The sequence below is a fragment of the Diabrotica undecimpunctata genome, chromosome 3 (genome assembly GCF_040954645.1).
Source record: "Diabrotica undecimpunctata isolate CICGRU chromosome 3, icDiaUnde3, whole genome shotgun sequence".
Taxonomy (NCBI): Eukaryota; Metazoa; Arthropoda; class Insecta; order Coleoptera; family Chrysomelidae; genus Diabrotica; species Diabrotica undecimpunctata.
In genome coordinates, this window is record NC_092805.1 from 127,879,798 (window position 1) to 127,907,712 (window position 27,915).

The window sequence follows — 27,915 nt, forward strand, 5'->3', positions numbered from 1 at the left end:
GAAGTAGCAGAAATGGATTTTCTAAGGAGAGCGTGTGGTGTATCCAAAAAAGATCATATCAGGAATAAACATATTAGAAGGAGGACAAATACTGTATATTCCAGTGTAAACAGAATTGAAACAAGACAACTAGTGTAGTAGGTCACGTGAAGCGAATGAATGAAGATAGATGGCCAAAGAAAGCTTTAAATTACATACCACAACAAAGAAGAATGAGGGGAAGGCCTTCAGTTGTCTGGGAAGAAAATTTACGTCACATAATGAGAGATAGAGCCATCAAAGAAAACGAATGGATGGTCAGAAAACGATGGCGGTCGAAATGCGAGAATATATATATATATATATATATATATATATATATATATATATATATATATATATATATATATATATATATATATATAAGCGAGGTTCCTACAGCCTCTGCCGCTTCTCGCATTTCGACCGCCATCGTTTCCTGTCCATCCATTCGTCTTCTTTGATGGCTCTATCTCTCATTATGTGCCGTACATTTTCTTCCCAGACAACTGAAGGCCTTCCCCTCATTCTTTTCATCTTTCAATAACATAAGTAAACCCGAAGCTTGTTGAACGGTTTGAGTATCTCTTTCCTTTGTAATGATTTTTTTTAAACATTGCATGAGATCGTCTTTGTGACTGAAGATGGTAATTACAGATCTGCTGTTGAATGTGGAACTAGTACCCGATCCCCGGGGAGACGTTTCTTTACAACATTGTTCGGTACATTCATACGTTTCGAAGAACGAGAAAAGAGGACGAAAACCCAGAGCTAATTTAGCAAAAAAGACTTTTACCATGTTATGCTCAGAGGCTACCTTCGAGACAATTAAATTGAACTGGTGTGCATAACAATGGATAAAATGAGCATACGGAAAAGAACGTCGAATTATTCCTTGAACTCAGAAAAGGAGTCATATCCCCAAAAGTCCGCGAAATACTCCAAGATTCGTAGATGCCAAATTTTCATCGTGATATCTTAGAGCTAATTCAAACGCTCCGCAAAATTTAATGCACTTGATTATTCTATATAAAACATATCTATTTTTGGGGCCACTATCTCGTTATGTTCCTTTATTGATCTTCTAAAAACCGAATCTAACTGTGATTGAATATTTACCCACTGACCCTAATAATTGGTATTCAATACAATAATGGATATGTTTAGAGCTAATGCTATGTTTTTTAATTTTCTCTGAAAGATGTTTAATAGCAAATAATGTTTCTCGTTGAATTTTAGATTAAAACTTTTATTACCGCCTGAATTATGTCCAATTTTGGTCTAGGAGGTCTTAATTGTTTTATATTTAAACGTTTTTCGAAGTCCAAAGTATTTGTCTTAATAAAGCTTACACTGTTAATAATTGTTGCCATATCGAATTATGGGATACCGACAATAATAATTTTAGAATTGAGAATTGTACACTTACATTCCGAAAACTAAATATCTCGGGCGGTATCCCTGCGGTCCCTGGCTAAGTACCTATATAAGATTGCACGTATTACTGAGGGAAATGCCAATGGTTTGGAAAATTAGGATACTATGACCATTTCTCTAGTGCAGTGCCAAAATAACAAGAGGGCAACTGAGATAAAAGAAACTCAAAAGCAATGCAAGATTTGCATAAATAAATGTTCACTTATACGTAAAAGTAAACCAAAAGTAGGTAACGTACTATAGTCTGAAGAAGTTCCAAGCTCTCCTTTCAAGAGAAGAATTCAAATGAGGATGTAGAATAGCTTCCGGCTTTGGATCATTATGGATTTGGTAAAGTGGATAGAGAGCCCACGCTTAGTGATTTCGTGCTACTGCATTTCAAAGCAAAAACAGCAGTGTATTTTATAGGAAAAGTTATGTAAGAGAAACTGTTTTCAATAGGATGTAGAAATTAATTTCCCCAGAAAAACTTTGAAAGAGAAACGAGACTTTCTATTCCCTATTGTTCAGGACGTGGCATCCCGATTACTATATGAGATATGACATAAAAATAATACTACAAGCACTTACTTGCTTGGAAAAAACAAAAAGACTTCGATCATCCTGCAAGTTTTAACATGATTTAACGATGTAAATCTCCGTTATTTTAATATGACGTACTGCCTGGTTTACTGTAACCCGTGAGTGGGCCACAGTGAAAAAATTTCATTAATAATGCTCAGCTAGTGATTTGTCAGATTTGGCTATTTAACAAAAATTTAAAACATCTATTTGTCTCATTGTGGCCAACTATCCCTATTTGTTTCAAACTAAAACAAAGAATATGCCAGTATGAACAAACATATAGGTATGTTGTATTTGTCTTTCTCTTTTGTAATTAAATCGCATTGTTTAAACATCTGGCAATATCGAATATTTTTGGATGATATCTTGAGAATTATGTTGCACTTACGCTACTCTTGCAGAATTTTACTGTAAGCTTCATTATCATTAGAAAAAAATATCTACTTAAATTAATATAGGTACATACAAAAAAATAGGAAAACTTACGTCAAGATTCACTTATTTTTTTACAGAATTAATATCTTATATTACCTTCGATTATGTTATTTCTATTATAACATATTACATTTAAACATTCAAGTCTTATTTGATTTCCATTTCATAAAATTAAAGGAGTACTTTTTTCTATTTGTTAATTTTCCGGCCTGACTAGTACAAGTCACTGCTAATATAGAAATTACTTTTAAAACATTTGCGAGTCAAATAAAAGTCACCCAGTTCATTAGTAAAAACGAAAACTCATATTATGGCTTTCTAAAAATATCTTGGACAGCTACAAAGTTCCACGAATTGGTATTTCCCTAAGTTGTCTAAGGATGATCTTTGACACTTTATGTCAAACCCCCCTTTCTTTTAGCTTTGCTGCTCTGAATAAAAATCAAAATTATTTTTCCACGTATTCAGTTTGTGTTTGCGTGTTTAAGGGGGAGGTCTATATACTCGGCAAATAAATATTTCTTATATTCCACTTCTAAAATGGGAAAAATTAAGGCCGGTACCGTTGTGGATATCCTAGGAGATGAAATGACCAGAATTATATGGGATGCCATCAAAGATAAACTAATTCTTCCATATTTAGAAATCGATCTAAAAGTATATGATTTAGGAATAGAAAACCGGGACAAAACGAATGACCAAGTAAGTCTTACAACTAGTTTATTTATTTTTATCTTATATATTTTAGGTATTATTTATAAGATATGAAAAGTCAATTTTATTCTCATTATCTGAAATTTAGGGCTAGTGTAATTTGTTAGATTTCGTACTACATCATTTTATGATGTTTCTTAGGAAACTTTGTGGACTGTTATAGTAATCTCGTAAGTAATTATGACATTGGAAACCTCTGAAAAATTGGACCTAGAAGAATAGTGCTTTTTTTGTTTTTTTTTTAAATGAAATAAACTTTATTCTACCTCTAAAGATGGTTATGAACATGACTTCTCATAATTTGTTGAGTGATTCTCATTTTTGACCTGAAACATCTGTATTTGACTATCAAATAGGCTTCACCATCTGCTGTTTAGACTCTTTTGGATCTAATCTCTGATTCAACTGGTACTAAATATTTTTCTCAGGGCACTGCTCATTCTTGCTAGCTACTACCTTTTCTATCTGCTATGCACCTAGCTAGACCTTTTTCAGTCTTTGCTCTCTTCTACATGTTTTGTTTTGACCACTTTTCATTTTCAGTAGTTTGTTTTAATCTTCAGAATTATGGCCTGTAACAAGATCATGTTGTATAGTTTCCAGATGCTTTTTCTCTTGTTTACTTTGTTTCTTCCTGGTCAATTCTTGTCCCATGATGGAAGAATGGATGGATGCAGAGCCCCACTCGCCAGGACAAGGAAATGAAATCTGAATGTGACTCGTAGTAACCACTTATTCTTGGCGATTCTACATACTTAGAGACCATGGTAGAGTGAGAAGTTGTCATGGCTCCCAGAAGGTCTCTTTTGTTTTGCTCTTCTAATAGTATTGCAGTAGTTATATTCTGTTTACTGAACCCAGTCCCAACTGTCTAGTAAATTTAGTAATTAATGTTTGGGTATGTTGAACAAATTTTCTCTACTGGAAGTGGCTGAGAGTTAGTATACAACCAAATCACATGCTCCTAACCAATATTAATTTTAACAAAGTAAAAAATTTGTAGTTTGTTTTGCAAGCTTTCTTTATCAGTTGCTCTAAATTCTTATTTTTATTTTATTTCTCTTTTAATTCAATTTTCAGGTAAGTGGTAAATATTTTTTTTTATTTCAGGTAACAGTAGACTGTGCTGAAGCTATAAAGAAGTATAATGTAGGTATCAAATGTGCCACTATCACCCCTGATGAAAAGAGAGTGGAAGAATTCAAACTGAAACAGATGTGGAAGAGCCCTAATGGCACTATTAGAAACATCCTAGGAGGTACAGTCTTCAGAGAACCAATCATCTGCAAGAATATCCCTAGATTGGTTAGGGGTTGGGACAAACCCATTATCATTGGAAGGTAAGTACTAAATAATTAAAAAGGAAGGGATTTTTAAACTACTTTTAAATTCTTTGTTATAAGTATTCATTGGTCTTATTATGTATGTATATAACTTTACTTGCCTAAAAAAATACTCAACATACACTCAACAAATACTTTATCAGTAACATCTTTTACATCTGAATTCAATTCATTCTATCTTCAAGGACTGAGTCTGATTTATCAAATCATTAATTTGTTTCCATTAATGTATCACCTAAACTCAGTGACAGTTTTTATATTTCAGTAAGTGATGGAATTGCAATAGTAACTCAGCAGAACTACAATTTTTGTTTAGATACTTATGTCTAAACAGACTTATGCTTTCGTCATCCCAATCTTGACATAATTAACATTGACAAATCTTCTTTATGTTCCTTTACTATTTGAACCATTTTAGTTTGTAGTCCCATCTTGTAGGATCAATGTAAGGAATGCTATTTTTTGAGCATATGCAATGCATGTGTATGTTTATTTGCCTTAGCAAAAAAAGACAAAAGCTTGAGATATTAGTGAAGTAAAGAACTTGTTGAATAAAACTAGCAGATTGAGATAAAACTGAATTAAATTTAAGAAATAACAATGGATAAATAAAGCACTTGGGCAATACTCCATAACTGTAGTCTGTTACCATTGTTTTCTTCTGCCTTTAGAACAGCATTATCACAAGTTTGAGCATTTGTCTGCACAATTAAAGTCTCAAAAAATTTGTAATATTTGGTACAAATGAGAATCTGCCTTTCTATTTTAAATGTCTCAATAACACTTTAATTTTTTAAATATGTTCAAATCACATTCATTTGTTTTGATAGCACTTAATGGTGTATCACTATGATTTTACGTAAATATATAGAATATATGAGTTAAGTAAGTTCAATTAATAACCTACAAGCATAATATACTTAAGTATGTAGGCTACAAGTAAATTCTCTAATAATAGTAGAAGAAAGCCATGGATGCAAAATCTGATTTAACCTCTCTCTCTCTCTCCAATGGCGCTACAGCCCAAATCGGGCCTTGGCCTCCTCCAAACTATGCCTCCGATCTTGTCGGTCCCGCTCCGATCATGAGTCCCCAGGTTCTCACGTCTAGCAAATTTTGTGCATCTGCTGCTACTTCATCCTCCCATATTTTCCGTGGCCTTTCTTTTGGTCTTGTGCCCTGCATTTTACTATCTAGGGCTCTTTTCGGCAATCTTTCTGTCTCCATTCTTACTACATGACCAGCCCAGCGAAGTCTCTGAAGTTTAACGAATTCTGAGATCAGTGTCTCTTTGAACAGTTGGTAGAGTTCATGGCTGTACCTGGATCTCCATATTCCGTTTTCGTTAATAGGTCCAAATAGCTTTCTTAGGACTTTTCTTTCAAAGACTTCCAGTTTTCTTTTTGTCTCTTCTGTCATCACCCATGTCTCGCATGCATAACATACTATTGGTCTGATAATAGTTTTGTAGACCCTGATTTTCAATCTCCAGTGTGTGTTTTTGGAGCGGAACTTTTGATTTATCCTATCAGCTACAAAAATATTCCTAACCATGGGCAATTAAATTAAAGTCAACTGATACCTAGTTGACAAATATTGACTTCTGGGTGAAGAAAAACCTCATTATAACAATTCTATAATTCTTCATGGAATCTACACTTATCTTTTAGAAATAATTTCAAAGCATTTTTCATAGAAACTACATTTAACAATTTCTGGATAAAATAAAGAAATCGTAATTTAAAATCAATTTAATGGGCATTGGAGACAAGTTATAAATATATATTTAATATAATAATAATATCAGTTTAATGTAGCAAACATTTACTATAATGAGATAACAAAACATTTTTTGATTTCTGTTATCCTTAAAATTAAAGATAACAATATATAATTAGTTAACTTAAGATTTATTTTTGTTTATCATGGATGTTATCATTATTTTTATCAAATAAATATGTATTATTGTAACGGGTGCTTTTTGCTGACATAAAACTTTAAAATGAGTTGAACCACAGAGGACTTGTAATAATAATTATCATGATATGTAAAATTGTTGATCACCTTGTTCAGTATTTGGGGCCTTCTTCTTCTTCGTTTAGAACTATGGTCTCTTCATTCTTTGAATCTTGCTCTCCTGCAATTTAGATTGCCACCTATCTCTTCATGTTTTGGGAGGTCTTCCTACATTTAATGCATCTTACATTTAATTTCATTTAGCGTGATCTAACAAATCTCTTTGGACATTAGCTCTTATTAGGACCTCATTTTTTAAATGGTCCACCCATGAAATTCTAAGATACCATATTTCATAAGCCTCTACATGATTCAGAGATCTTACTTTAATTGACCAGGTCTCACTTCCATACATCAGGATGTGCTATATGTTGCATTTGAATTCCCTGATTTTAAGGGTTAAATGAAATTCATGGCGAAGGAGATATTTTTTGTCAAATTTAATAAAGACGTTTCTAGCCATTGAGAGAGACACCACAAATGTCTCAGCTGCGAACAAGACTGTGGTATCATCGATAAAGAGTGTGTATGTAGCATTTGGTTCAATGCTTGTAAGGTCATTAATATATATTAGAAATAGTCTGAGTCCAAGGACAGAGCCTATTATACGCAGTGTATTATAGAAAGTTACCTAACCAACATCTATAGTGTAATTATTAATAGCTGCCAATAAAATTATAATTTTTACTCCATGACTTCAACATTTTATTGTAGTACCATCGTCGATCGAGAAGAATCGGACAAAGGGGCATTACAAAACAATTCGATCCTTATAACTACATTAGAATCTGTCCATTGGTTCCACAGGAACACCAATATTAACAATCACCTTCCCCTGATGACACCCTCACAGACTATACCCTGTTCTCAAGGTATGATTGGATCAACTTGACACTCTGTGGACAGAAGTTGTACCTCTGTAGTTTTTCCAGGAGAATCCCATGGTCCACACAATCAAATGCCTTACTCAAGTCCCAAAACACAACAGTGCTGAATTTCATCCTATGAAAGGATTCCAAGATGCGGGACACTAGGCCAAGAATGCCAAAGGTTCTGGTCCTGTCCTTCCTGAAACCTAACTGTGATCCTGAGAAATAATTGTTACTTTTGAAGAAACTAGTGATTGGCAAAACTGTCGTCAGCACTGGTTATTAATAGAAAGACCATTAATTCTGATGCCTTTTTCGTTCTGTTGTGTAAGCTGAAATATCTTTTCTATATAAATGTTGAACAGTAGCAGAATAGTGGAGAGAAAATACAGACCTGTATTTCATCTTCCCTTATCTCAATTTTTTCTGTGTAAAGGCCGTTGGCGATCCTTAGTTTAGCTTTTTGATTCCAATTAGTTGTTAAATCATTCTCATGTCTTTGTGATCGAGCCCAATTTCGTTTAACATCAAAAGATTTAAATCGTTCTCATTCATATAGTAGAAAAATCTGTATGCTAAAATTTTATATGTCATAACAGTATGAATAATTCCAATTTATTTGTTAACAGACACGCTCATGCAGACCAATACAAAGCTACCGATGTTATCATTCCTAGTGCTGGTAAATTGGAATTAATTTTCACTGGTAGTAGCGGTGATACTCAAAAATATGTAGTTCACGAATACAAAGGACCTGGTGTTGCAATGGGTAAGTTTTTAATGAGTTGTTTTATTATTAAATACTATTATTATTATTATGTATTAATTGTGTTATGGGGAAAGAACATGATCTATACACATTGACTAATAATTAGGACTGTCCTCTTTTTGTTATATTATTTGGCTAAAGAGTTCTTGAACTATGTGGGCAACCTGTGGTCAAACATTTTAATCGGACAACTGACAGCAATTGAAAGCTTTATAAGAATTGAATTCTTGACGAATTACATACGCATTTAACGGCATCTGAATATACGTTAGAGTATTAACATTCTCTCTCCTATGGCGGTACAGCCCAAGTTGGACCCTGGCCTCTTCCAGCATCCGCTTCCAAGCATTCCTATCCTTGGCTGCTATCCTCCAGTTATCCGCCCTCAATTGGTTCTCACTTCGTCTTTCCACCTTGGTCTTCATACTGACTGACGTTATACCATAATTCCACTAAACATTCTACTAGGTGTTCTGTTATTATCGTTATTTTTATCGGTAATTAGTTTCTCATAAAGTATGGGAGAATCCTCTTGTCAACATGTGTGCCAATTACTCTCATTTCCAACTCCACAAATTCTGAATATTCATATGATAGATTAATTACTTATTTTCACAAAAGTTTATTTTCTAAATGCATCGAATATTGCCATATTTTCCAATCAAAAAGGATAATCATTTTCAGGGGATAATTATATTAGACGTGGATAATTCATTTTTACTGTTTCCAGAAAAAATGTATTAGCTAATAATTCTCTATAAACTACTCGTTTTGTCTCAATTTAAACCATACCATATAAATCTATAATGTGATAATTGATAATGGATTACAATATGAACTATGATTAACATATTTTAATTTAAAATATTAATTCCGATTATAAAATTCTTACTTCCTCTGTTTAAAAGATCGGTATTGGTGTTCAAGTTGAAGTATGTCTCAAAGTATATTGTCATTATTTTTCCCTCTTAACCCTTTTACGGCCAAGGAAGGAAAAAAATCTTAAATATGAAAAACAATATATTTTTCTTAAAAAAAAAACTAAAAAAAAAATGTTTAAAAAAATTAAAATTAGTCATTTCTTAAAATAAATAAAACTCAACAATATTGGCAATATCATTTTAAAGTCGTCTACTTAATTTAAAATATTAATTCCGATTATAAAATTCTTACTTCCTCTGTTTAAAAGATCGGTATTGGTATTCAAGTTGAAGTATGTCTCAAAGTATATTGTCATTATTTTTCCCACTTAACCCATTTACGGCCAAGGAAGGAAAAAAATCTTAAATATGAAAAACAATATATTTTTCTTAAAAAAAAACTAAAAAAAAAATGGTTAAAAAAATTAAAATTAGTCATTTGTTAAAATAAATGATGTTGCGTATACGCATTAATGACTTAAAGCGTTAAGTGATACTGCCGAAAACAGTCGGCGTATAAAAATTGTGCGATATTCACAAATATAAATTGTTTGACTTTTAAACACACATCTTCTACGAAAATCAGTTCTAATGATAACTGATGCCCAGTTTGATAAATCATTACTTTATTGGGTGGTTCTGAAAGAAATACCCTTGGGACAAGTTGTTTATTTTCAGAAGTCGGACAGCGATAAATGATTTGAAATTTAGTTGTGGAATTTTACTATCATGTACAGTATTGTACATTTTCCAAGCATTTACAAGAGTACTGTCGATTGTATTTTAAGTACAACAACACGCGGAATCTATAGTTTGCTACACTATTATTATGCAAATCTACCCCTCCCATCGATTTATTATATGCAGAAATTATCGCTGGTTGTGGGACTAACGTCTCTTTTTTAGTTTTCTCTTTATACGTTTTAATAGAGCTGAGAGGTCCTATATTATAATGGGTACTGATAGCTGTCACAATGGAATTATCGTTCTATTTCACCAAAGAAATATAAGTTGATTCCTCAAATTGTGAATCGTAGGAGCCCCTCTCCTGTTTTGAGAGCAATTTACTTGGTAGCAAAGGACAGTTACTTGTTCGGTTTTCGCGAATAGTCCCTGTGGCGAAGAATCCTTGTGCTTTCAAAAGAGACAACAGTTTGTAAGACGCGAAAAAATTATCAAAGGAGGTATTATGATTCTGAACATTTTTCACATGTTACAAAAGTTCAAGAACTACACTCGCGCCAAGTCCAAGGACAGTTTTGAATCTGAATCAGAAATGAACTGATAAAGGTATCGACTCGTGCTCCAAATCTTAAATCCAAAACGGAGAGGCTTGCCTTTGATATACATTTTGAAAGAATGTCGCTCAAAATAAGGAATCATTTGCTCATCAATAGACAAGTCACATGAAAAAATTCCTCGTCTTCTTCTTCTTTTTATGTAGACATGATTCTGTCTTTTTCAATGTGCCTCCAGTAAATTTTCGTTCCATCATTTACATCTACTGATCGCCTTCCTATTGGGGAATCGTCTCTTGCCGTCTTTACTACTCTATTTGTTGTCATTCGGCTTATATCATCGTTCCATTCTACTCTTCTATTTCTTACCCAGTCCTTGATGTTCTCCACCTTGCATCTACGTCATATATCTGTACTTCTAGCTCTGTCCCATAGTGCTTTACTATAAATTTTTTAAGTGTTCTTATCTCTGCTGTTTCTAACATCCTTTTTGCCCTCTCTGTGTCGGGTCGTGTTTCTGTCGCATATGTCATTATTGTGAGTGCGAGTGAGATAACAACACGGCTTAGGCGAGAAAAACGAAAGAGGAGACCGACTCATACAATTTTGCCGGGAAGAAGATTTTACCATTGCTAACACGTGGTTTAAACTTCCCCCGAGACGACTTTATACGTGGAAGTGACCTGCAGATACAGCCAGCAATATCATCAGAAACCAGATAGACTTTATTCTCATTAACAAAAGATTCAAGAACAGCTTGACTTCGGCGAAGACCTACCCAGGAGCAGACGTCTCATCGGACCACAACCCATTAGTGGGCCAGATAGAACTCAAACTAAAGAAACTCATGAAAAATAAACCTAAACAGAACCTGGATTATGACACTCTAAAAGACCCCGTAGTTCGTCAAAACGTGAGAGATACAATGAGACAAAAACTAGAAACGGCTCAACAACAAGAACAGAGTGTAGAACAAAAATGGAGTTATATCAAAGACGTCATGCTGAATGCGGGAAAAGAACATCTGAGAAAGAAAAAAAGAGTAAAAAATAAAGAATGGATGACTGATGACATTCTACAGATGATGGAACAAAGAAGATTAATGAAAAACAGGGACGCGAAGAAATACCAAGAAACCAACCAGACAATTAAAAAAGAAATACGAAGAGCCAAGGAGACATGGATGCAAGAAAAATGTAAAATAATCGAGGAGCTCCAAGAGAAACACGATCATATAAACATCCACCGAAGGATTCGTGAAGCCACTGGTCAATACAAGAGGAGAAACACACACCTCCTCATAAAAAAAGACGGTAATCTGGCGACGACAGTAAATGAGAACTTGGTTACCTGGAAAATATATATCGAAGAACTTTTCTGGGACGACCGCGGCAACCTTCCGGAAATAAATTGCATGACAGGGCCGTCAATTCTAGAAAGCGAGGTAAAGGCTGCTTTACAACAGTCTAAGAATGGTAAGGCTACAGGTCCGGACGAAATACCCGTTGAACTTATTAAGGTGATGAGTGAAGTGAGCACGAAGGAGTTAACTGAACTGTTCAACGCCATATACGATTCAGGTAATATCCCAGAGGAATGGCTATTGTCAACATTTGTAACGCTACCAAAAAAACGATCTGCGAAAACGTGCGAAGATTTCCGAACTATCAGTCTTATGAGTCATGCACTTAAAATTTTTCTTAAAATCATACATGCCAGAATTTACAAGAAATGCGAAGAAAATGTCGGTGAAATGCAATTCGGATTCCGCAATTCTATGGGTACACGTGAAGCACTTTTCACCTTACAAGTCCTACTTCAGAGATGCCGCGATGTCAGTTGTGATGTCTATATTTGTTTTATTGACTACGCCAAGGCATTTGACCGTTGTCAGCACCAGAAGATGGTCACCGCACTACAAGGAGTTGGATTGGATGAGAAGGACATTCGGATCATCATGAATTTATACTGGAACCAGCGTGCTCAAGTCAAGGTCGAAGACCAGCTGACCGACCAAGTGAAGATCATGCGAGGAGTAAGACAAGGATGTGTGCTATCGCCGACTCTTTTCAATATATACTCTGAGGAGATTTTTAATGAAGCCCTCACAAACCTAGACATGGGAATCCGAGTGAACGGTGAATACATCAATAATATCCGCTACGCCGATGACACTGTGTTACTAGCAACCAGCCTAAACGATCTGCAGGCCTTACTAGACCGAGTGCGAACTGTGAGCGTAACATACGGACTGAACCTTAATATTAAGAAAACTAAATTCATGGTTGTCAGCCGTACAAATTTAGATCCCGGGGCACTAATGGCAGGTAGCGAAGAGATCCAGAGAGTCGACAGATTCACTTACCTCGGAACTACCCTCAACGTACAATGGGACTACGCTCAAGAGATTAGATCCAGAATTGAAATGGCACGGTCTACATTTATTAAGTTGAGATCCTTGCTGTGCTGCAGTGATCTCAGTTTGGGAACCAAGATGCGAATAGTGAGGTGCTACGTTCTTCCAGTGTTACTGTATGGAGTTGAAGCCTGGACACTGACGCAAGCCACTGAAAAACGAATCGAAGCCTTCGAGATGTGGATATACAGAAGGATACTAAAAATATCTTATGTGGACCATGTCACCAACGTTGAGGTCCTACAGCGCATGACAAAAGAAAAAGAAGTGCTTAATTTAATTAAACAACGCAAGCTTGAGTACCTCGGCCACGTGATGCGGAACGAAGAAAAATATCGAATTCTTTAACTTGTTATGCAGGGTAAAGTATTTGGCAGAAGAGGACCGGGACGCCGTCGTATCTCGTGGTTGAAAAATCTCCGACAATGGTTTGGGATGACCTCAGCGGAGCTGTTTCGCAGAGCAGTCAACAAAACCATGATAGCCTTGATGATCGCCAACATCCGGACCGGATAAGGCACTGAAGAAGAAGAGTGAGATAAAAAAGGGACGGAGTTTTGTAAATTTGTCAGTTACATCCAGGTTGTCATTATCACTAAAATGTAGATTCCGCTTTATTGATCTGAACTTATTCCGGATCATACATTTTCTGACAATATCCACAGTTTTATCCTCTTCTAAAGACCAATACATATTAATTTGCGGTAATGTACGGTAGCCTGAGAAAAGTATAATTTCCAGAAAATTCAGCAGTTCTCGTGATCGATGGAAGTCGTGTCTGTTAGTCTTCTGTACATATTTTTCCGAAAACTGAATAATCAAATCCATTAGGTTCTCATCGATAAACTAGAAAAAAATATCCAATGGTGACAGGTCCTTTAATTCGCGAAGAACGAAGAAATTTGCGGAATAATACTTAACAAAAAAAATAATATGTTCAAATGTGCACAAACCTCCAAGAATGAAGATATACTTACTATTTTCATCGCTCAACTCTCGTACCACCATATTCATAATTTTGATCAGATAAAAGGCATATATCGAGCACAGTTTAATTAAATCTTGCCCAAGTACTTTCGATCCCTAGATCATCTTCAGGGGCATTTCGTCAATTGTGGCCTATCCGGCAAGAACAAGATGTCATAAACATATAATTGTACATTACACTACACTACAAATAGACAAACAAACACTTTAAAATAATTTAAGGAGGGCTACATTGCTTGAAGAAGTCGGAGACAGAATGGCTCCTGATCTAACGGAAATGTTATCTAACTGTTGTTAAATCTAACATTTCCGTTAGATCAGGAGCCATTCTGTCTCCGACTTCTTCAAGCAATGTAGCCCTCCTTAAATTATTTTAAAGTGTTTGTTTGTCTATTTGTAGTGTAGTGTAATGTACAATTATATGTTTATGACATCTTGTTCTTGCCGGATAGGCCACAATTGACGAAATGCCCCTGAAGATGATCTAGGGATCGAAAGTACTTGGGCAAGATTTAATTAAACTGTGCTCGATATATGCCTTTTATCTGATCAAAGTTCATTTATTCGAGCATTCAACCTTATATTTATATATTCATAATTGTCCATAAACGAACATATTCGTAAGATTTCCTGAGAACAGGCTTTTTCCATTTTTGGCTTTAATACTTCATCTTTGTTAGTGTTTTGTACGTAATAACTAGTTTGAGAACAATAAAGGTGTATCGAATAAAATATTTATCGATTTACAGAATATAAAGCAATTATACATAGTAATTACGAATTATATTAGTTCAAATCAACTATGTCAATAGTAATGGATTTCTAGTTACCGTTTAAGTAGAACCTATAAAAGTTTTCTATAACCTTGACTTAAAGATCGTTTTTGTTGTAAATAAACTAAAGTTCAATGTGAATCATTTGTGGAAATTTTAATTAAAGAAACTATGAATTGCAGTTTTAGTTATGTTAAAATATGTTTATTTAGAAATAAAAAAAGCTTGATGTTCAACACGACTTCTTTTGAAATGAAAATATATATTTATAAAAGTTTTATATTTTAATTTAATCAATTAGATAAGTTAGGATTATTTTCATCAAAAATTAACCATAATTAAGCATATTTTTTGGAAAAAATCGGCTTTGTTGTTTTTTTAAGTATTCGCCTTTAAGATAATACACTTTTGCATTCGAATAACTCCAGTAAAAAATATGTATCGCAGAAATGGTATTTATTCATGCTTCGATCGCAATATCTGACGTCTGACTTAAAAGTTTAATTTGTTTTTTATTCTCTCTCTTCGTATAAGAATGACACGGTGCCATGGTGCCAATATATGCCCACAAAATCGATTTTTTTTTCGCCTTCAAATACTCGAATACTTCAAGTACTCGAGCCGTGTGAGAACTGGCATGTCCTGATGAGGATGCGAAATATCCGGTTTTTTTTGAGGAGTTCATCAATCACTTCTGGTAAACAAATCAGCATTGGGGGTTCTACTATCTTTTAACGAGGGGCATGGGCGCCCATAAGGGGGGGCAAGAGGGGGCAGTTGCCCCCCTATCATTAGTAATATTATTTAAAAAATCAGTATGTATGTAAGTATATTTAAAAAAAATACATTATTTAGGCATATTGTGGCGAGAAACTTGCAACAATACCTTAAAACAGCAAACAACCGGAAACTAATCTAGCGAAATACCGAGAAATGCGGTAGGTACTTCCTTAACAATGCATCGAATGTAGCTACCTACCATAATAATATTGTACAATGCAAAGAGGGATTTTGAGATGTCGTAGGTATCAAGCCTTAATTGGTAGAAAGTGTACCTGTACCAACAATTTTAAACTTTATTTCGTCCCATGTCAAATGCAAAATTTACTCTCACAAAAAAATATCCGCTTAATAAATGCTACACGTTTTTACTTGTTTGACTTAAATATTTGGTATAGTGGCCTAGTAAATTTTATTGAAATCAAAAATGTTTCAGAAAAAATAATAGCAGATAACAAATTTAATTGCTCAACAAGATCAAGAGCACAGCAACTTTCATGTGCCACATCTGATTCCACTTTTATAATTTCCCTAAATTTAATTTCCAAATATTCCTCTTTCTTAGAACCCATAGTAAACATTTTACAAACTAAATCAATAGATATGCTGGCAGTTAAAAATCATATACAGTTATTTCTTGATATGATAACAAAGCACAGACAAGAAGCGGAAACAACTTTTAAAACAATTTTTGAAAAGAGTACAAATGATGCCGAATCTCTAAGTATTACCCTTGAAAAACCACGAATCGCTCCTAGAAAGCAAACACAACGGTCAAACCATGCGGTTAATTCCGCTGAAGACTTTTTTAGAGTGTCATTATTTATTCCGTACCTAGATTCTTTAATTAGTTCTCTTGGTGTCAGATTTTCAGAAGACAATGATCCTGGTATGTTATTGTATAACTTGCATCCCAAAAACATAATACAATTAACTGAAGAAGACCTCGCCAAAATAATAGAAATCATAAATAATTTATACAAAATTACTAATCTAAAAGAACAGGCATCATTGTGGCTCTATTATTGGAAAAATCAAACCAATTTAGATGTAGAAGATATTTCAATGATAGAGCTACTAGACCATTGCTTATTTTACCCAGCTATAGCCCAAGCTATAGAAATTTCTCTGTGCCTTCCTCCCACTACATGCACGATTGAAAGATCATTTTCAACTCTTCGAAGGGTTAAAACCTGGATTAGGTCCACTATAAGTGAACAAAAATTAGATGGACTATGTATGATGAGCGTTCATAGAAATAAAATAGAAAACAATCGAAATAATTTTATTAAAAAAGTAATAGATGAGTTTGGACAAAAGCCCAGAAACCTTCAGTTATTATTTTCACAAGATACAGAGCACTAGCCTTCAATATCAAGTTTACTTTTTACGTTTTGTTGGGTTTAACATTTTACCATTTTAGATTCTATTGGGAAATTATTCGTTTCAATAAATTATAATACATACAATACTAACTGAAAAAAAATGTTAATTTTTTTATAATAAATTATAACAAATAAATTTTTAATTAAATTTCTTCAATTGTTTACAACATAGTACAAATTTTTAATGTCAAATATAAATAAGTTGGCACCCAGCGAAGTATTTGAAGATTGCACACATTTGACTATTTATGCAATTTCGGCTAAGCATGGTAGTAGAAGGGTGTACTGTACACCCTACCCTAACCCTTTCAACGTAGTACAGTTTTGAATATTTGTTTTAATTTCCTAGTAAAAGAAATTTTTCAATTCAGATATTATGTTACTTACATATTATTTAAACTACACTATTGCTTGTGTTGCATTTCGTATCTCAGAGTACCTGCTTTTTTTATTACTATTTTTTAACATCCTTGCTTAAAATTGATTTTTTTATTCCTACATAAAAAGTTTTGTATAATAAAATTTGTATGTATAAAGTCATACCATAAAATATGTTGTTAATAATTTTTTGTTTAAGATTACTTTTACTTTTCTGGTATTTCTTTACTGTTTGTAAATCATGTTTATATTTTTGCATTTTTGCAATCGGCTATTTTAGTTTTTATTAAGTTGTATGGATCAAAATAAAAATTTGAGTTGACTTGCCCCCCCCCTGGATTTTGATATATGGGCGCCCATGACGAGGGGCTTCTTTCTAAAAAAAACTCGTGACTATTTGTTAGTAAAGCTGCCGCTGTGGGCACGAACTATTTTGTTTGCTTGAAACAACCTATACCATTGATAGTAGATATACACATACTGTGTATAGCAAATAATATTGGCCCAAGAATGCTGCCCTGGGGGACACCCGATTTTGTAGGAAGATTATTGGAATTACTTTCATTCACTCTTGTTCGCAAGTCTCTCCCACTTAGATAGGATTTTAACAGTTTCAGTTAGGTGATGGGAAGATATTTCTTGATTTGGCACAGAGGCCTGAAAGTCATGTATGGACTTGATTATGTATGGACACACTACCGTGCTTGGAAGAAATTTCGCTTTAACTCGTGGGAATAAAATAGACAAGAGACAAAAAAATATGGCCCAGAAGAGATGTCAGAAATGAGTGACCTTTCTCAATCCACAAATAAAAACGTAGGCAGAATGGCCAGAGAGGTAATCCCAATTGTGGAATCTGCCTGTCCCAAAAATGTCTTATTCACCTCAAACATACTACGGGCGAATCTTCAGCACAGTAAAGCGATTTCGACAGAACTTACTGCTGCTATTAGATTATAAAAATAAAAGTACCCTGTTATATCAGGGCTAAGTAAACGGTCTATTGGGTGTTAGCGGAGAGTTTATATATAGCTACTGAAGTCCCGAGGACTTATTAGTTAATGTACAACCGGAATAGGACAGACGATTTTCAGAGAAAAAAGAAAAAGCTTTAATTACTCTATCTTTAATTAGGTACTGATATTGCTTTATTAAAGTGGATTTAAATTCAAGACTCTTGTATAAAGGCTTCATAATCAACCGTTACTCACTTTTTCCGTGGACTTTGTTCAAATTTTATTCAAATTTTAACTTTGTTTTTATTATCTTTTATTTGTAATTGCTAATTTTATATCCTATCTAAAAACTAGGTGAATATCAATTTAAGAAATATACTTAGGACTTGTAAATGGAGAATATATAATGATAAAAACAATTGTTGACCTTTGTAATACCCATTTAAAATTCACCGCAATACCAATAACCTCTGTTAACTTGATTATTCTTCATTACATCGTAAAGGCGTTAAAAAAATTTCAAAACATAAACATTTTACGTGATTTCTCAAGTGTTTTTGATGTAATACTTGGAGATAAGCAAAAAAATAAATTAATTATGAGATGCCTTATTTTAAATTATGATAATTTTACGTAATGAAAGTAATATTATTACCCTGCTAGAAGTGCAATAAAAACTGTATATATTAAGATAACTATTATAATTTCAGAGCGTATTCGCTAAAATAAACGATACAGAATATAAATAATATATTTATTATTTTGATAATAAAATATATGTTCAAAATGTACCTTAGAAAAGCTAATTACTCGATATTTTATATTTGTCTTGACATACATAAAATAGTAACTGGCTGCTTATTCTTCAGGGGTCATCAGGTTATTCGTGTCCAACAAATGTCATGTAATCGTGGAGCGAATGTGATTTTCATCCTAAAACCATACCTTCCTTAAGAAATCATAATTTTCACACACTAAGCTCATTACATACGTCCTTAGCGTAGCACACGCCACGATATTTGAACATTTATCATCTTCAGTGGTAGCTGTTAAATGTTTTGCTAAAAGTTTTTCAAGACTTTTGTTGGTGTAATGCGCTTCTTTAATTGCTAATACAAATTGATCTTCACTACTCGGAAGATTCTTATATTACGTTAATTTAAAACACTACCAGTGCATTCGTGAGTCGCTATATTGTCTATTTCCGGACCTCTAAACAACATCTAAAGAACTCTAGACGATTGACATATTTCTGGGGATTTCGATGGATCTCAGAATTCATTAAGTTTCAGAGACTTTGATGGGCTGGTCATGTAGTGATAATGGAGATAGATAGATTGCCAAAAATAGCCCTAGATAGTAAAATGCAATAGTAAAGGTATGGAATGGCACTGAATACAAATAAAACAAAAATCATGGTGGTAAGCAAGAACAAGATTGAGGAAGACAGTATTTATGCTAAAGGAAAACTTTTAGGCAGGGTGCACAGATATCAGTACCTACTTAGGTTGCGAACTAAATGAAGAATGGGATAGAAGTACGGAAATAAAACGGCGTATTGAGATAGCTAAGTGCTTTTAATAAGATGAAAGCAATATTATGCAATGGAAAACTCAACATCGAAATTAGAACTAGAGTATTGAGATGCTACGTGTTCTTTGTCCTGTTGTATGGAGTTGAGGCCTGGACAATTACAGAGGCGACAAAGAACAAACTCATTAACTTTGAAATGTGGTGTTATCGAAGAATGTGGAAAATATCTTGGACACAACACATAACAAATGCGGAAACGCTACGAAGAATGAAAAAAGATAAAGAAATACTCAACACTATAAAGAAAAGAAAAATGAGCTACTTTGGTCACATACTAAGAAACGAGAAATACGAATTGATGCGGCTGGTCATACAAGGGAAGGTGGAAGGCAAAAGAGGACCGGGGAGAAGACGCACGTCCTGGCTGAAGAATCTGAGACAATGGAGTGGGAAAACGTCAATAGAACTTTTCAGAACGGCTGCAGATAGAGTTAAATGGGCCATGATGATCGCCAATGTCCTTAGGGATGGGGCCCGTTAAGAAGAAGAAGAAGTAAAATGCAGGGCGTAAGACCGAAAAGGTGGCAGGATGAAGAGGCAGCAGACGCTCAAAATTGTTGGAGCTGCTAACATCGAAATATTGAATATTTTTCTAAGAAGGATGATTTGGTAATGTTTTACTACTAAACTAGTTCATGTTTATGATAGCTTTAGAATTCTAAAACTGAACGAAACTATGCTGCTTCAAAAGTTTTCCTATTTATCTTGCTTCTTCAAGATCTTTTTCGCGTTAATTTTGAACTCGCAAAGGATAATTTGATTTTTCTCATTCTTTTGACATAATCCTAGATGGTCGTTGCCTGTCTGGCTATGTCGTTCCATTCAGACCTCTCTTGTACCTTTTTCCTCCATTGTCCTACGTTCATAGTTTTTAGATCGTCTTCCACGTCATTCAACCATCGATCGTTTTTTTTGTCTTCCTGTCGGCTTCCATTGTAACATTTTTTGTTGCTTTTACATATTTTTATTTACAAATCGTACAATATCGTGCCCTTCATTCAATTCATTAATCTCGAAGTTTGTTCTGATTGTCCAAGTGCCGTCCTTGTCTTGCACAGGACCATATACTTTTCTCATTATCTTTGTTTCGAATATCTTGAGTTGCTCTTCATCTTTTTTTGTCATTATCCAGGTCTCACATCCATAGGTTGCTACGGGTCTAATTTATGTTCTATAAACAGTTATTTGGGTTCTTTATTAGTATAGCATGTACGATTCACCATGACAATAGTGTATTAATGCCTAAGTGACCAATTCAAAATTGAATTTATTCTATGGTTTACTAGTATTTAGGTATTGGGAATTATATTATTTTATTACATAAACAATGAAACGTTGGGGCAAACATACAAACTCTTTAGTTTTGATATAATTTCTTTATATTTTAATGTCCTATTGTTCTATAATCCCATTAAAATTTCTCTTATTCTGTTCCTCATTAATTTATACGTGAATATAAAAATAAATGATACGCCCATATCTCGTAATAATATAATGTTTTAATGTTTGCCGTCAGTCAGTTTTTTTTTATGTTTCGACTGACTTTATAAATAATATACCAGTTCTTCATCTACATAATAACTCGGATTCTCAATTTGTTGCTCCCTAGTGCAATATGTTGTCTCGTTTTTTTCATTCATATTGTCTGCGTTCAGGATTTTCTTCCTCGAATATTCACTCTATCTATTTATATTTTTTTGTTTCTCTGTTAGTAGTTCTCCATACTTGTCTTTAACGTCAGTCTTGGCTTAAATGACTATGTGCTTTCCTTTATTCTTTTGTAGAATTATCTGCTGTCGTCAGTGGCGCACCTAGAATTTTCATGTGGGGGCGGTTTTGGTTGGGCATCATTTTTTTTTAACGCTACCTCTATTTTTAGTCCTTAAAATTTGTGAGTAACAGTGTATTCTGCATATCTTTCTCTCGTGGCTTCTCCGGCAGTTTTTCTATGTAGAGTCCGTTTGATTGTTTTTAACTGTCTCTTCTGTTCTGGTTTTGTAAATTTTTATTTGGAGAATATGTTTCTTTGTTGGATTCTTGAATACTTTAACATTGTACTTTTTAAGTTGACGCGTTTGCCACATAGTCGTATATATTAACATAGACCGAGCGTAACGGCCGCGCGTACTGACGACAAGATCTCTTGCGGTTGTTTGAATTGTCTCTCTCTAGCGCAATGAAACTCCTCACTTCCCCTCTCCCGCCACAAAAGGAGACGCTGCTATACTTACTTGACTAAGACAGAGACAACCAACAACGAAAAAAAAGATGGTGTCTTCACTTAGCTCTACAGACTGCTCAGTCTATGTTTTGCTACTACCGCGGGTTTCTGCCGCAGTTTTGCCACCACAAGATAATAATCTAAGTCAGAGTTCGCCCTCGATCCGTTCTGACATTAGTTATGTCTGTTGCCCATCTTTTTGAGGTCGTTGAGGTTTTGAGACGTTCTCATTTTGATCAGCTTCGTTAGTTCCTGGTATTTTCCACGTTCCTTTATGGATACATTTTTTCTTGGGAAATTAATACCGACAACTACATAATTATTTGCTGCTGTGAAATATGCTATATATATAAGTCCATTTTGGCTGGTTTTAGTATGTAATCTGTTTTCCAAATATATTTACAAAAGTTAATTCTTTCCGCAGCTTGGCATTAAAATCGCCTAATGTTATAACAGCCTGTAGATCTGGATATAATATTCTATAGATCTACCTCTTCCTCAGCGTCCTCCGTCGGTGCAAACTTATCATAGACCTTGAGTTGTAGTTTGGTTTTAATCTTGCACAAGGATTTTGAACATTAAAATTAGTTTAAACTTCCTTGCAAAAATGTTATCGTTTATCAGATTATTGTTATCAAAGAATTTTCAAATCTATCGAAAACGGAAAAAACAATTACAAAATTTGTAGTAGATTATTATGTAGGTAGATCTGAAAATATTAATCATCGTAAAAATAAAGTTAGAAGATTTTTTTTTAGATTGTTAGTTATTTCTTCAAATTGCGGAATTCAGTTCATTATGCAATGATTGATAAGCTTCGCCGTAGTAGAGACATTTTTATCGAAATAATTACATTATTTTATTTAGTACTAAAAGTACACTCTCGATCTTGCCTGTACTAAACATGTCTTGTTTAACTAGTGGTACATGGCACATTAAATAAAACTTAAATTAAACATAAGAGCTCCGTTTTTTGTTCTTTTAAATTTTAGGTACGATTCCAAGTTCCTATCGATTATTCAATTTCTTAATTTTTTCTTGATCAAGTTAATGGTTGAAAATGATTGTTCGTATATCGTATAAATACGAACCCAAATAAAGAAAGAACAGCAATCGCTAGTTTCTTCAGTCTAGATCATATGAGTCAGGAATACTATTACGGGTGCTTTCCTTCCTTATTTAGATATTTCAAGGCAGACAACTTGTGCTGTAAACTTAATTTACATTTATTTTTCTTCAATAGCTCTAAATCGGCACAAAGACGCTTGAATTTTGAGCTTCCTATTTCTTTATTTTATAAATCCAGCAACTGCATTTCAAAGTTGCCAATATCAATAAAAAAGAGTAAAATATTTATTTCTGTTACCGTTTCATTCAGAGGCTTTTTTAACAAAGGCTAACGTGGCTTTGCTGTTTTTAAATTCTTTAAATTTACTGAGAGGAGCTTCCGATATATTTAACAATGATCTGAAATAACAAATTGCAATGTTAGACTACTTTCTTGACAACATTTCATTAGACGGAAAGTCAATTAAAGTTTCTCTTTCAAAATTATCGCCAAAAAGAGACAATTTGTTTTCGAATGAAATTATGTACTTGTTCTAACATCGAAACAATTGTGCTTCCTTTTTCCGTGTAACTTACAATCAAATTGATTTAAATGATATGATACTATGAAATAAAATTTCTGGATTCACAAATCGTTCTTTACCTCTGGATAATGTAACAATTACTTTTCAATCTTTGTACAAACCAAATCTATTATTTTGCTATCTTTTTATTACTATAACGTCATAACACGCTTTTTTATTTTTAGGAATGTTTAACACGGACGATTCCATCGTAGCATTCGCTCACTCTTCATTCAAATACGCTCTCGAGAGAGAATATCCTCTGTACCTCAGTACCAAAAACACTATTTTGAAAAAATACGATGGTCGCTTCAAGGACATCTTCCAGGATATCTACGATCGCGAATACAAATCTAGCTACGAAGCCAAGAAGATCTGGTATGAACATCGATTGATCGATGACATGGTTGCCTACGCTATGAAGTCCGAGGGTGGATTTGTGTGGGCCTGCAAGAATTACGATGGAGATGTGCAATCTGATTCAGTAGCTCAGGTAACTTTAATTTATTTAGTCTTTAATTATATATATAATTATAATTATATATATATATATATATATATATATATATATAATTATAAGTATATATATATATATATATATATATATATATATATATATATATATATATATATATATATATATATATATATATATATCTTGCGCTTCAATGCGTGAAGATTTCGCGATGCCGCTACGTCCTAATTCGAAGGTTCGAATTATTCCACGGCCTTCTAGCGTAACAATATAGAAAGAGCCATACAATTAGAACCTATTGAGCTAAATATGAAGTATATTCCATAAATATACGACTATTTTCATATATTGTTTTCATATAAAAACAGTAGTTTATTCATGTACTATACAGTTTATTGTAGAAGCCAATTCAAGCTTAGAAAGCTCTAGTTCCAGGAAACATTCGACCTGAGCTTATTAAATATGGCTCCACTATTTTATTGATGTTAAAATAACTTTGATGATGTGTGAATGGAAAAGAAACTCCTCAAGAATGGAACAATGCCTTGAACGCGTAATAACGTCTGAAACTAGAGAGGAATCGCTGTCATTCCTACTATAGGACGACTGTACTCTCAAACATTGAGAAACGTTATAGATGATGCCGCATAAAAAAACCGGAAGAACAATGCGGAAAATCAACAAGATACAACCTAATAGGCTTAGAAAAATCATATGATAAGGTACCTTTCGATAAATGAGCTATGGAGTAAAACAACATCGGAATAAAACGTTCGTTAATTAGAGCAACCCAGAAGTGGTATTCAAATAATAAATTATGGAACAAAAAGTACAATGCAAGGACAAATAAGAAGAAAACAAAGAGAAATGACACCCAGATTGGCTTTAGCCTGGTACCTGTGCGACACTTTGTGTTTTAAATGTAAATTGAACAGTATTGTGACCAATGTAAAAATATTTATGTAGCTTTCATCGATTACGAAACATCTTTCAATAAGGTATATCATGGAACGCTTTTGAACCTACTAAAAACTTTGGGAAGTTATGCTAGATATTTGCGTATCATAGAAAACTTATATTCGAAGCAAAAAGTAATGATTAATTTCGATGGAAGACTAATAAATAAGTGTTACATTCGATGAAGCGTCAGACAGGGATGAATTTTGTCCCAGCGATTACTCGACATCTACTCGGATGTAATTTTTAACTATCTTTTGCAAAATAAAGATCTTAGAGTAAAAATTATTGATGAACTGATTAATACCATTCGATATGCTGACGTGGTCATCTTATGTGGTAGTATCCAAGGCCTTCAAAACTGTAAACATAACAGGACGGGAAATAAGTGTAAAAATGATTGTCACTAATACACAATAAATTATATTCTGCCGACAAACGCAGCCGATTTTTCCCTACAGATAGATCAACAAAAGATTGAGAGAGTTACTAAATTTAAATACCTGTTATGATATATCACAGAACAACCAATAAATAGTGGCTTACCAAATTTTATTCGATTTTTATCAATAGGAATCTTACCAAAAGATTGACTTCAAAGATAATCTCCATATTTAAACCAAACATACCTTGCGACCAGCCAGAGAGTTACAGACTAACAGCTCTCTTAAGCTGCTGCTATTAAAGTTCTGGGAAGGCTGCTGCTCAATAGAATAGGACCAAAAATCCTAAACATCATCTCCTCGGAGCAAGCTGGCTTTAGACCAAATATAAGAATAAACACAGACCGGTATTAAAGCTTATTAAACAGATAGGTGCTGGTTTAAAAAAAAAGCATCAGTTTTATTTTTGATATACTTAACTGCTGCCTACCCCACAATTTGGAAGGAAGGTCTTCTTTATAAACTTATTAATTCATGACGCACTATATTGTGACTACTTATCAGCATGCTATCAGATAGATATTTTCGCGTCATACAATTTAACAATATAAGTAAACAGAAAGTTATACAACGGGTAATCACAGGGATATGTTTTGGTCCCCAGTCTATTCAATCATTATAAAGCAGGCCTTCGCAACACTGCTGCAAGGAAATTTAGATACACTTTAGCAATTCTCTACTTTTGTTGATCCTCTTTAGTATTTCCTCATTAGTTTTTCTTGCTGTCCGAGGTATCTTCAGCATCCGTCTACGAATCCACATTTCTAATGCTTCAATTCTGTTCATACTTGATACTTTTAGTGTCCACACTTCTGCTCCATACAAAAGTACAGACCAAATATAGCACTTAACTATTCTTTGTCTTAGTACTAAACTGAGATGATTATTGCAAAGAAATGTCTTCATTTTCGTACAAGTAGTTTTAGTAATTGCTATTCTTCGTTTTATTTCTGTCTGGATCTAGTTGGTCCGTTATGACAGCTCCCAAATATGTAATTTTGTGAACTTGTTAATTGAAGCTCTGCATCTGGATTTAGGTTACGACCAAAGACTAAACATTTAGTTTTGTTTGAATTTATTTTAATGGCCATATCCTCTTCTACTTCGTGATGCAGAAGCGTGAAGCAGAATTTGGAGACCTTCAATATTTTTTGACAGAATTACTGTATCGTCCGCGTATCTAATTACATTAAGTAGTTTCCCGTTGATTTTGATTCCATATAGCTGTTGCTCAAGCGGCTTTTTAAATAGCTGGTCCTAGTAAATATTGAAAAATTTTGGAGACAACATGCAACCTTGTCTGACTCATCATCCTAAAATTTTATGATTTTTTTTTATTTTTATATTTTTTTTTGTTATTATAGAACTAACTTACATAAGTTTAGTTAGCTTTTAAAGGTTAATGATTTATTTATTAGTAAAGTATTCATATTTTAGGGTTATGGATCTTTGGGTCTGATGACATCAGTTCTGATTTCCCCCGACGGTAAAACAGTTGAAGCCGAAGCTGCACACGGAACAGTAACAAGACATTTCCGAATGCACCAACAAGGCAAAGAAACCTCCACCAATCCGATCGCTTCCATTTTCGCTTGGACCAGAGGACTTCTTCACAGGTAATTTATTTTGTCCAAAAGTGTTTTTTGAAAGGACCGTTAAGATGGATATTAATCACAAATACACGACGCGAACACTTGGTGAATGATAAGAAGTGGTTAACATGAGGAATGTTTCAGTTGTTGTTCTGATTTGTTCTTCGTATTAATATTGTTTTTTATAATCGATGCCTTGTTTAATAATATTTCTCATGTACTCTATTTTTAGGGCCAAATTGGACAACAACCAAGAATTGAACAAGTTCGCCCATGCTCTTGAACAAGTTTGCGTTGAAACCATCGAATCCGGCAGCATGACTAAAGATTTGGCCATCTGCATCAAGGGCATGAGCAAAGTAACTAGAGAAGATTATCTGGAGACCTTTGAATTCATCAACAAATTGGCAGAGAACCTTAAGAAGAAGCTTAACGCCTAAAACGTTTATTCCTATGTAATCCAACTTAAAAGGCGTGTATATCTGAATAATGGAAAAAGATTGGTTTGTATATTTTGTGCCAACGAAGCTTGTTTGATTTATTTTATGATCAAACTGTAGATTTATTGATGATTTTTTTGCATAATCTACATATTTGTCCAAGTTGTTTTTTTTTTGTCTTAATTTCCAGTAGAGTTCACACTAAATTTACACTATAAAACTATTAATACAGTAATAATAATCCATTACAAAACCGCAAGACGTAACCATAAAATATATAATCTGCAGAAAATATAATTTTCTTCAAATAGCATGTTATTATTTATTTAAAAATTTGTTGTTAATTAATATATTATATTATTTGTGTTTTAATTTTATTTAGTCTTTTTCCAGTTTTACATTGTAGAGGAAATACATCTTTGTCGCTATTTTTATACTTTAGAAGTATTTTAAAAAAGTATTTTAAGCATTTTGATAAACACATATTGTGAAGTTTTTAAAAAATCATTGTAAACGGGCGAGGCTGATTTTATTTTAATAAAAGTTTTAAAAAAAGTATTAAATT

At 33.7% G+C, this 27,915-nt stretch overlaps 1 protein-coding gene across 1 annotated transcript; it reads left to right on the forward strand.

The window, feature by feature from the left end:
- Positions 1–2,906: 2,906 nt before the first annotated feature.
- Positions 2,907–27,913, forward strand: Idh (isocitrate dehydrogenase [NADP] cytoplasmic). Its single transcript, XM_072526908.1, has 6 exons — positions 2,907–3,156; positions 4,279–4,508; positions 8,026–8,165; positions 23,629–23,936; positions 26,756–26,934; positions 27,143–27,913. The coding sequence occupies exons 1-6, from the start codon at positions 2,995–2,997 to the stop codon at positions 27,348–27,350; spliced, it is 1,227 nt and encodes a 408-aa protein (XP_072383009.1). The 5' UTR covers positions 2,907–2,994; the 3' UTR covers positions 27,351–27,913.
- Positions 27,914–27,915: the final 2 nt, after the last annotated feature.